This window comes from Priapulus caudatus, unplaced genomic scaffold (genome assembly GCF_000485595.1).
Source record: "Priapulus caudatus unplaced genomic scaffold, Priapulus_caudatus-5.0.1 Scaffold128, whole genome shotgun sequence".
Classification (NCBI taxonomy): domain Eukaryota; kingdom Metazoa; phylum Priapulida; class Priapulimorpha; order Priapulimorphida; family Priapulidae; genus Priapulus; species Priapulus caudatus.
Window position 1 is genome coordinate 468,991 of NW_014577189.1, and position 10,635 is coordinate 479,625.

A 10,635-nucleotide genomic window follows, 5' to 3' on the forward strand; every position below is an offset into this window, starting at 1 on the left:
ATTCGGTATGAAAAATGGCCTGGATTAGGCCCTGGCATCACCCACACAATCCCATCTCCTATCAGCGAGTCACCCAGGGAGACCCACCTGTGGCTGGGAGAGCATGTCGAGACTCCACGTGCAGAACTTGCCGTCGGTGGACACGCTCACCAGGTTGTGAGCGTTCTGCGAGCCAACCACGTTCACACAGTACACCGGATGCGTGTGCGCCGCAGCCGACAACGGGCTCCGCTGCACTGGCGTTCTCTTGTTCAGCCTGTTGTCCCAGACTACGATCTGGCCGGAGTATGTTCCGCCGATGACCAAGTTGGGGTGAAACTTGGCAAACGTCGCCGACATCACGGCAGACTAGAAAACAAAAGAACAGGACGTTACTATCATCTAAACAAAGTATCTAGTATAAATAATATAATATAATATATATATATATATATATAGAAAGAGAGAAAATAATATAATAATACAGGCAGGAGTAAGCAATTGCAATACTTTTCAACACATACAGACTATGAGTAGAATAAGCTTTTTTCACATCTTTCCATGACATAACAAAGTTTTTTTCCCCATTGTGATAGCTAGTTAACATAGGGCATCAACTTGCAGTGGCAAGCAACACAATCAACAGTGAATCAAAATCTGACAAACCTGGCAGTGGAAGACATATTCAGGGGTGGTCTTCTTAAACTTTTGGTTCCAGACAACCACCACACCCTCTGGCTCGTGAGTTGCATCTCCATTCTGATTGTACGATGTCACCAACAATTCTGGATACTACAAGTACAGAACAGTACAAATTATGATGATGCGAAATCGAATTTTCAGGACGTGGCATTTCAGTCATTTGACTTTCATAGTGAATGATATATAATATCGAAATCACATTTAGTATTGACTTCATGTACATTATTATAATATATTGCTTGTGAACCAACCAGTATGTTAGTATTTTAAATGGCTTGCCATATTACCTGTGTTGACCAGTCCATACTGGTTACACAGCGATGTTTGGACCACCTCTCATCGAAGAAAGTCCGGTTTAGTGATAGTCTGGCACCAGTGTCCTTCTCCCTGGATCCAAATAATTACACCATATAATTACAACAATTGTAAGGCACTTGACAGAAAACAAACCATACAATAATGCTTAACAGGAATAAAGAATGCACGCAATAACAGCAATACTAGTATAGATAGTACATGGGATAGCACAATATGGATATTCTTATCGGATTTTATCGATTTATCTAAAATGTAGACAGATCTATAAACAGTCGATTGTTTCATGAATGCAGTTTATAGCAGCTAAAATACATCGGACTCAATACTTTATGCAATGAGCGACAAGACCGATAAACTTCTATCGCTATCTCACCCTTCTCCTTCGTTGTCGCTGCTACCGGCGTAGTCCTTTAAGATGTCCGAGTCCTCGCACAGAGCACGCTCCACGACCTTGCTCGCTCGCTCGAAGAAACGCGCAAACTCTTCTGATTTCATCACCTGCTGCTGCTCCTCCTCTGACAGCTCACGAGGTGGTACCACTGTAGCACGAGCATTCATCATAGGTTAGACAATGTACAATGTAAAATATATTTAACGTTACAGTTGGCAACTGTCAACGCCTACTGTCCGAGGTTAGTTGTGGGCTATTGTACTGCACACCCACTGTGAGCTTACACAAGGAGATGATGTGTGACATATATACAACATCAGAAGCTATCCGCTGACGCACTGTATCACGCAGAATCACCAGTCATACTACGAGCGAACTATCTGACAATGGTTCTTGTAATCACTATTTAAATTCCAACGACTTTTACACAAAGGAATGTGGGCACATAGAATGTGTCATATTTCTGCGGCATAATACGATATGAGATAGCCACTTACCTTCCTCCTCAGCTGGTGGCTCATCATTTGACCCCTCTGCTGGCTTAACTGGCTCCACGTGTGGAAGGTGATGGTGCTTGAGTATAGGGGGTGTCTCAGGCAGGCTCATATCCCCTTCCTCGTCTGTGGACGGTGCATAGTCGGGATACACCAAAACTAGACGGTTAACATGAATCAACACTGCCCGACAGCAACTGCCATGCTACGTAATGTTTACACGAGCTCTACACATGCTGGCACCTCGGCTAGCCTAGAAGTGCTCAAGGGTCATTCGTGTTTTACATGCCATTTCTCAAGCATTTATTTCACAATTGTCTCTGTTTGCACGCTTTTGTGATTATTACTTGCAGATATATGGGTTCGGTGGATTCATGATGGTTTTTACTAAGCTGTTTTTAAAAGTGTTTGGTCATCGATGTGTAAAATACACAGCATTTGATGAGCATTTGGGACATTTGAAAACCATTTAAATAATTCTATGATAGATGGATTCAGGAATATTGCCAAGCAGTGAATAACTGTCAAATCAACATTAATGAAATGATATTTGACATTTTTAATTAATAATATATGACTTAAGTGAAAGCTCAATCATCTTAATGAAACGAAATATTTGACCCAAAGATTTCTTGAAACCTAGGTACAAATTAAACAGGCTACTTATTACATGTACACTTCACAGAAATTATCTCTCATGTACAACATTATAAAGGACAAAGACAATGGACATTACTACACATACATCATAATTGTTTTAACTTTTATACGGACATATAACGTCCTTGAATTTCTTTCAAAGTCAATAGCTTACCACTGCCACTGACCCTGCTCTCCACCTGATTCCAATGTTTCCATGATTTCCAGTTTTTACTCATCGTTTGCCATTTAAATCACCATAACATGGCACGAAATACATTATATTGTCAGAGGTATTTCTTGCTATATTTGCTATATTAATGTCACCTGGATCATCACTGGCTAGCTGGGTAAATGACAGAAGTAAAACACTGACTGATCAACCAGTGTTCCTGGGTGTGTCCTGTGGAAAGAATAGGCATACAATCGTGCAGAAACGTGACTAAAAGACAGCGAACACTTGGCACTTATAGGATAAATGCAAGCATAATACGTTCCAGCTTTACTTTCATGCTGTTGACCACACCCACCGTTACACATGCAAATCAGCCATAACCAAATGAATAGGCAGGCAAACACAAACACACGAATACGACATGAAAAGCATAATACTCGTACAGGAAAATTCGGAGTCAAAGCTGCAACCTAGGGAAGAGATGAAAAGAAAAAAATTCAGCTGTAATGACACTTGTGTGACTCGGTCAACTGTTCTCACTCCTAGGCCAGATGACTCCCGTCTGTCGCTTACGTTAGCCCGACCTTCATTTTCACCTCTAAACTCTACACCCGATGTGTATTATTTGTGCCAAACAACGTGTTTTGTATATGTTGCAGTGCGGCAATGACAACTTCATAGAAAATATCCAACTTTCTGTTGTCCTACAAACAGTAATGGTGCTGGGAAAATGCTTGCTCTAGATATTGAAATGACATGCCTCACTTGCATTGGGCTATCAGCTTTAGCACCTACAACTTGTAATACAAAAGGTACACAGAATGCAACTAGGTTTTGTATATGATTTCGCAGCGACAGCACATGGAATGATCTGGGCTATAGGGCTGGTCAGCACGTTCTCAGCCACTGGCACAACATCAAAACTGCACTGTGACAACCAATGAAAACATCAAGTGGTCCTCAAATTAACGCAACCTTCACAGAGTATTACGCACACTTCAGTTTTGGCACTTGCCACTATTTGACAACAATCTGTTGAACAATGTTGTTCCCATGAGACACTTTGAAACTAAAGTCATGCTAAAACCCAATGAACTCAATATTGTACAACTGCTGTGCATTTATCATTGCCTGTTTCGAAACTGACCAAGAACAGCAAAAATGTCGAGATAAAACTACAAGCATGGCAAACGTCATGATGCATCAATGAAAGTGAGAGATACTGTCCTATGGTGATCACTCAAATTAGTGAAAATATAAAAGCATTGCATACGCATGTGTAATATGCCCCCAATTAAACCACTCGTTTACAGAGAACCAGGCAGCGATTTATCTTGCACTAGCAACATTTTTACACACGGTTCAAAACACCTATCTACTTCATTTAGCGCCATAGATACAATAGATGCACTAATCACGGTTTATAATCTCCCATACTTTCATGGATGCACGTGTGCAGCAGGCCCTGATATTTTCTGCATGGAAAAATACGTCCAAGTAGAAAAAGCCACGTAGCATAATGGCCGATGAGGCAGACGACTTAACACTCGGCAGCTCACCTTCGTGAAATTCGTCCTCCCACTCGAAAGCGTGATGAACATATGGTTCATCTTGAAAGCAAGTTAGAAAAACGACGTGTAAACAAAAGATGCACAAACACACACACATACACTGCAGCATACATTGTTAATAACCAACAAATTGCACCTAGATACGGTCGTTCAGATAATTGCCCGTTTTCCAAATTATTATCCACGACATATCGAATTCTACAGCATTTTCCCGAAACTACTAACTGGATTTGCGAGTGTGAAAGCTGCCGATTCTCCAAAAAGTACTGCTGTCATATAAAAGCATTATTGTTAATATGCATAAAGCTGCAAATTGCGTAGCAGAAGTGATACACATGCAGTACACTGATATCAGAGTTCTAACGCTTCACTTTTGAATCGAGCAGATTGTTCGGTGCACGTGGATTCATGTGGAATTGTAGACAGGTCCGTTCATGCATGTGTGAACTAATTTTGTTTACACACAGAGGTGAACTTTAGGTGTTGTACATGTCATTCTGCATTCCATGCTGATGAAGCAGGTGTTCTACAAATATAGTGAGGATAGTCATACCAGACTATCAGCAAGGGAATTACACTGCTATATATATATATATATATATATATGCAACAAACATCGCTATTTTCCTTGCTGCTAATTATGATTAGATGTTAATGAAGTTTCCATATGGAAAGATCTACACGTGCACCATGCTGGTAATATGTCGACTATGCTTGGCCAATCTTTAGAATTGTGCCACTCAAAAAGTGCATATACATCAATTTATTTTATAAGCAAGATCCAGGCCTGATGACAAAGCAACCTCATAATTTTTAAATGATGTGCATCCCAACGAATTTTCATAAATAGTCATCTTTAGCCACGACAAAAAGCGATACCATCATTTGATGCTGTGTCATAGCAGATATTTCACAAAGATAATTGCTGTGATATGGTGAGGGTAATATCATTGTACCATGAACCAAGATGCAGGAAAATAGACACAGGATGGTAACGATATCATGGTTGAGATTACACCTGCAAAGACATCTCAACATAGTGCCAGTGGATCGACGTGGCAGTAAGTATCTGTTGCAAGAAAGGCAGTACCGTGACATAGGTCAAGTTACAAGAGGACGAGCGATTACAAAGTTCATGTCATGACGAAGGTCACATTTTGTGCCATTACCCAGATCCTAGGAGAGATCAAGTAAGACCATGCCAAGACATCCCTCAAGTGGAGCGGTTGCGGCATGACAGATGCAAAACGATGAGAGTTTACATCATGATACAGGTCACACTGCATGTCCTCAGAGATGTAAGTGGTAGTTGTCCAAAAAATAGGAAAGTAGTAAGACACTCCGACAACAGTGGTTGTGGGCCACTGGCCACGGCCACTAAATTGGGGGGGGGGGTTGAATGGCACCATGAAGGGAACATGGCATGTCCTTGCGTAGGCGGAGGTGCTCGAGATAGAGACTTTTTGGAACTTTCAGTGTCCATAGATTCAATTTCAGACCAACTCACAGCATCGGAATCTTTATTGAAAATATCAGAAAATCGGAATTCCGTCAAAAATTGGAAAACTTACATCTCTGATGTCCTATCAATTCGGTTCGTGTTACACAAGATTACGACATGTGAGGTCATGCCATGACGGACAAGGGGACACATGCCATGTTATAAGTCACTACGCCATAAGTTAAAAGAAGGACAGAAGGCAATTAATGACGGAACACACTCCAGCGCTAGCGATTGATTACACGTGGCAATATAGTTGGAATAACGAGTTTGAAACATGAGGGATGTAGTACAGTACAATACAGTACAACACAGAGCAGACTCACCAAGATCTCAATGGGACAGATTCATTTTTTCTCACTTGAAAAGAGCTGAGGAATTTTACCAATGCGACTGATCCAAATATGAAGCACGAGCAACTTCTCTCAAATCTGAAGTTCTAAACACATTAATGAAGAAATTGGGTTTGACCTGTCAACATCAACTACTGGATTCATCATGTACACGTGTAGGGACATGTGACACCGCGTGTGTAGAACGATTCATTATAGCAGGAGTAGATAATAGGGAAGGAGTGTGACTTCAATAAACAAGGGAAGTTTGTCATTTACTAGCCTTATAATACCTACAATTTACTACGCGTAACTCATCCAACTTGAGCTCAAATCGTACACAGTACATTCGCCTAGCATCGTGCGACATCGTTTCCTCGTATACACCAGCAATCCGGAGATACAGACTAAAACGTATGACACGATTATCAATTCTTTGGCCATCAATCCGAACGTATTCCCCGCCAAACTTGCAAACAAAAGGCAGCTACTAACCACTCTTGCTCACTCGGCGAGGTGGTGTGGCTCGCAGGGAGATTGCGGTGGGCGTGCGTGCGTAGGGGGCATACCAGCTGTATGCCGGTATGTAGCTGTATGCCGGGTCAAAGGTTATCTCGCCGAGTGTTGCGTCGATGCCCAATCTCCCAGCGAGCCACACCACCTCGCCGAGTGAGCAACAGTGCGGTAGTAGCTGCCTTTTGTTTGCAAGTTCGGCGGGGAATACTTTCGGATTAATGGCCAAAGAATGGATAATCGTGTCGTACGTTTTAGTCTGTATCTCCGGATTGCTGGTGTATACGAGGAAACGATTTCGCACGATGCTAGGCGAATGTACTGTGTACGATTTGAGCTCAAGTTGGATGAGTTACGCGTAGTAAATCGTAGGTATTATAAGCTCCTTCCCTAGGCTCCTTCCCTATTATCTACTCCTGATTATAGGGATGTGAATGTGCGTCAAACAACCAGAAAGCCAAGTCTGCACAAACTACAGTAGAATGCCCTTAATCGTGAGGTCTGTGTGAAGTCGACTGCGTAAACAACAGAAACCCTACTGAACACTAGAACAAAATAATTTAGTAATATAATTGGAGTACCAAAAACAAACTATTACAATGATACTAAACCAGATACACATAATAACAGAGCAAACCTCAAAATCTTAGGACGTGCCTGCTCACTATAGTAGGCAGAAATGATAACACAAGTTTTTAAATGAAGTTCATCTTAACGGTTAAGACCTTCTCCGCTGACATCACAATTGAATAATCAACAAATATCTGAACAAGCGCCCCATGGTAAGTGCTGTCGTATGTTCCCACTTCACATTAGTGCCACGTGGCGGTTTAAACGATTGTATGATTTGCAACAAACTCACTATTCCATCCACAGAGAAGTGTCTATGTCCCACTCAGAGAAGGTGCGTTAATCGTCAGACCTGGACTTGCCAGCTTAATTTTACACTAAAGTACATATAGACACCGACTGCACAACATCAACTGCAAAGATGGGATCAGCTCACTTGAGGATGATTGCTCAGTTCTTACCAAGTGCACCTTTATTTATGCAGTGCAACTTATATGTAGTGTACTGAAACTATTTCAAAAATGTCAAGGTTTCACTATTTCACAATAGTTCCACTATTTCAAGTTTCAGCCATTTTTCAGAAGTACTGCTACATTAGTTCCAATCACGCCTATGAGTCACATTGAAACATCCCATCACCACTGCACTGCAAACAGTATAAGTGAAGTACAACAAAACATTTCACTTTAAGTTTTCATAGATTGGCTAATGTAAGAATTGAGCAATGATCCACAAGCACATGAGCCTTGCCCACAGGACCTGAAGAACGAATCAATAAGCTAGAAGCAACTGATAGGCACAGGATGAGGCTTATGGAAGGAATGGTAGAGTTAGCCTCATAAGCATAGCTCAGTTTGTCACCTTCAAATAATTGCGTAAATACCCATTGTGCATGTAAAGCCTACATGTACCAATCCTACACATTACAATTATATTATTGCCACGTAGCCTCATCTAACAAATACAGCCAAATATGCTGGTGATTGGTGACCTGCTTACAATCTATGATTCCAAATTAGATGCATCTTAATACAAGCTGTGACACATATTGACAACACAGGCCAACGATCTACAAAAGAGTAAGACATTGCATTAATTGCAAAGATCGCACCAACCCTTTTTAAACACGACACTGTCATCCCCTCAGTCACCCCGACAACTTTTTCAGATACACAGTACCGACATGTCAGACCTGACATTATTTTTTGTAGACTGCACCACAAATCTACACTGCCAATGTAGAACCTGGCAGCGAAAATTTCGAAAATTGCAGGAGATCACTGCAATGAGGCAACGTGGTGTGTGGCATGGTGGTGGCGGTGGCGACTAGCGCAGGAGTGCGTGTGCGATGGGGTGCAGGTGACGACGACAAGCTATGATACAGGTGCGACGTGCTGCTCGCAGGAATGAAAACTTACCGTAGTAATCCAATGAGCCACCTTAGGTAAGAAACGACACACGGAGGTTACTATATAAACGTTAGTAGTTCAACTACCACACCGCAGGTCACGCAACACCGATGGACGTGGGAGAAATTATATGTGGAACCGTTTGGTTAGAAATTACACAGAGCTGTTAATTATTTATGATTTTTCCTTCACATGGATCTATCTCTACGCACCTAAACACTACATTGTGAACTGATGTGTAATATTAGCATCTAGGTTTATAACATTATATTAATATTGAAATAGCTTCCACATGGAATATTAATTAATGACACAAAACAAATGAGGTTACTGATATATTAGCACGTTTTTACTTTGTCTGCTTATTATTTTCTAAAAGTGTCATGCATTAAGTGATGACGTAAAGTAGGTTGTAGAATTATTAAGACCGCTAAATATTACAAGAACAGAGTAATATATTCAATAATGCATAATTATTAATAATTATAACATAATTATATTAAATAATAGTCATTTCATGTAAACTTTCTAGTAATGCTACTAGATGACTACTTAATCTGTCTATACAGGTGTGTGACTACTAATATTCTTCAGGACAAATGGGAAGGCATTGTGCTTGACACAGTACTGTGACACATAATAATGACAACAAATAACGATGACTTACATAATAAAGCATTTGCAACACAAACATCAGCAATGCATTAAACTGAAACCTATCAGCAGCCCAGTAGTAAACACAAGTGCAATCCAGCCACTTTTTAGAGAAGAACACTGACACTACTACCATTTGGTTATATTTAATGTAATTGTGCCACTATGACTCCTTCGGCCAAAGAATTGGTGCAATAGTATATATATATAAAGAGAAGCTTAGCACAAATATAGTCAAGCCCAGGTAAGAAATGGTACAGAAAATGAGAAATTACAGAAATTTTTCTCGAGTAAGTTGTCGATGTAATGCATGCGCGTTCCACCAATATAACTTGCACTGTTTCCATCCCCTTAAACACCCATCACATGAGTGAAAGTAAGGTATATGTTACAACACTAACCTTGTTTATTATCGATAGTTTCTGATGGAGTCTGTGTCTGCTTTGTGTAGGTCACCTGCTCTTTTGGCAGAATATTTGTCTGTGTCACCTTGGATAATCCCAATCTTCCAATGCGTCGTGGACTACGGCAAATTACACACATATCTAACATAAGGTCAACCACACAAATCATGTTGTAGTGGAGAATAACGAAATCAGGGTGCGAAATTAACGGGAGTCCGGAGTCAAATACTCCCTGATTTGACATATGCAGGAGTCCGTGTGACTCCCTGACAATTCTGCCATTCTAACTAGTTCTTTTCAGAGCACGGCCTCGCGGAATGACCGTATTCTTTCAGTAAAAGTACAAAGAAAATTTGGCAGACATGCAACCGCATGAATCATAAAAATATGCACATGTGTTATTGTTAATATCTTTAATTTTGAACTTCAGACTGCGGACTCCCTCATTTTGCTGCAGACTTTCTCTTTTTGAGGGTAGGGAGTCGAGTCCGTTGGACTCCCGTGTTCAAAAGTTAATTTCTACCCCTGCGAAATTATTTATCATCATATAGTTTTCAAACGCAATTATTTTTAAAAGTGCCTGCAATTAATTACACGAATGACACCAACTTTTAGATTGGGGTGTTTTCCAGCCAGATTTGTTATTTTGAATTATATGTGAATGATTTTACCTAGGGCAAGCTGACAATTGGGCAGCATCTCCTGAATCTTGGCTGCCTGTACTTGCTGCAGATGAGGACACAGGTTGACTTCCATCAATAGGAGGTTGCACTGCAGTCGGTTTTGGCTTATCAACTATGTATCCAGAAGATAACAATGTTATAAACAAGTGTAGTTTGACAGATGTCACTCTTTCTGTGTGTCTGTCTGTCTGTCTGTCTCGCTCGCTCGCTCTATCTCTCTCTCTCTCTCTCTCTTTCGCTCTCTCTCTCTCTCTCTCTCTCTCTCTCTCTCTCTCTCTCTCTCTCTCTCTCTCTCTCTCT

General features: G+C 40.8%; 1 protein-coding gene across 8 annotated transcripts in view; it reads right to left on the reverse strand.

Annotated features, from left to right (window-relative positions):
• Nucleotides 1-10,635, reverse strand: part of LOC106805823 (cytoplasmic dynein 1 intermediate chain 2-like) — a gene marked incomplete at its 5' end in the record, with an annotated part of 19,298 nt that overhangs the window by 5,133 nt on the left and 3,530 nt on the right. Inside the window, 10 exon segments of one of the 8 annotated variants that reach the window (XM_014807570.1) lie at nt 88-348; nt 646-771; nt 969-1,068; nt 1,373-1,538; nt 1,888-2,010; nt 3,142-3,168; nt 4,258-4,308; nt 8,604-8,624; nt 9,650-9,771; nt 10,324-10,447. In XM_014807570.1, the coding sequence (XP_014663056.1) occupies nt 88-348; nt 646-771; nt 969-1,068; nt 1,373-1,538; nt 1,888-2,010; nt 3,142-3,168; nt 4,258-4,308; nt 8,604-8,624; nt 9,650-9,771; nt 10,324-10,447 (1,121 nt within the window). 8 annotated transcript variants of the gene reach the window in all.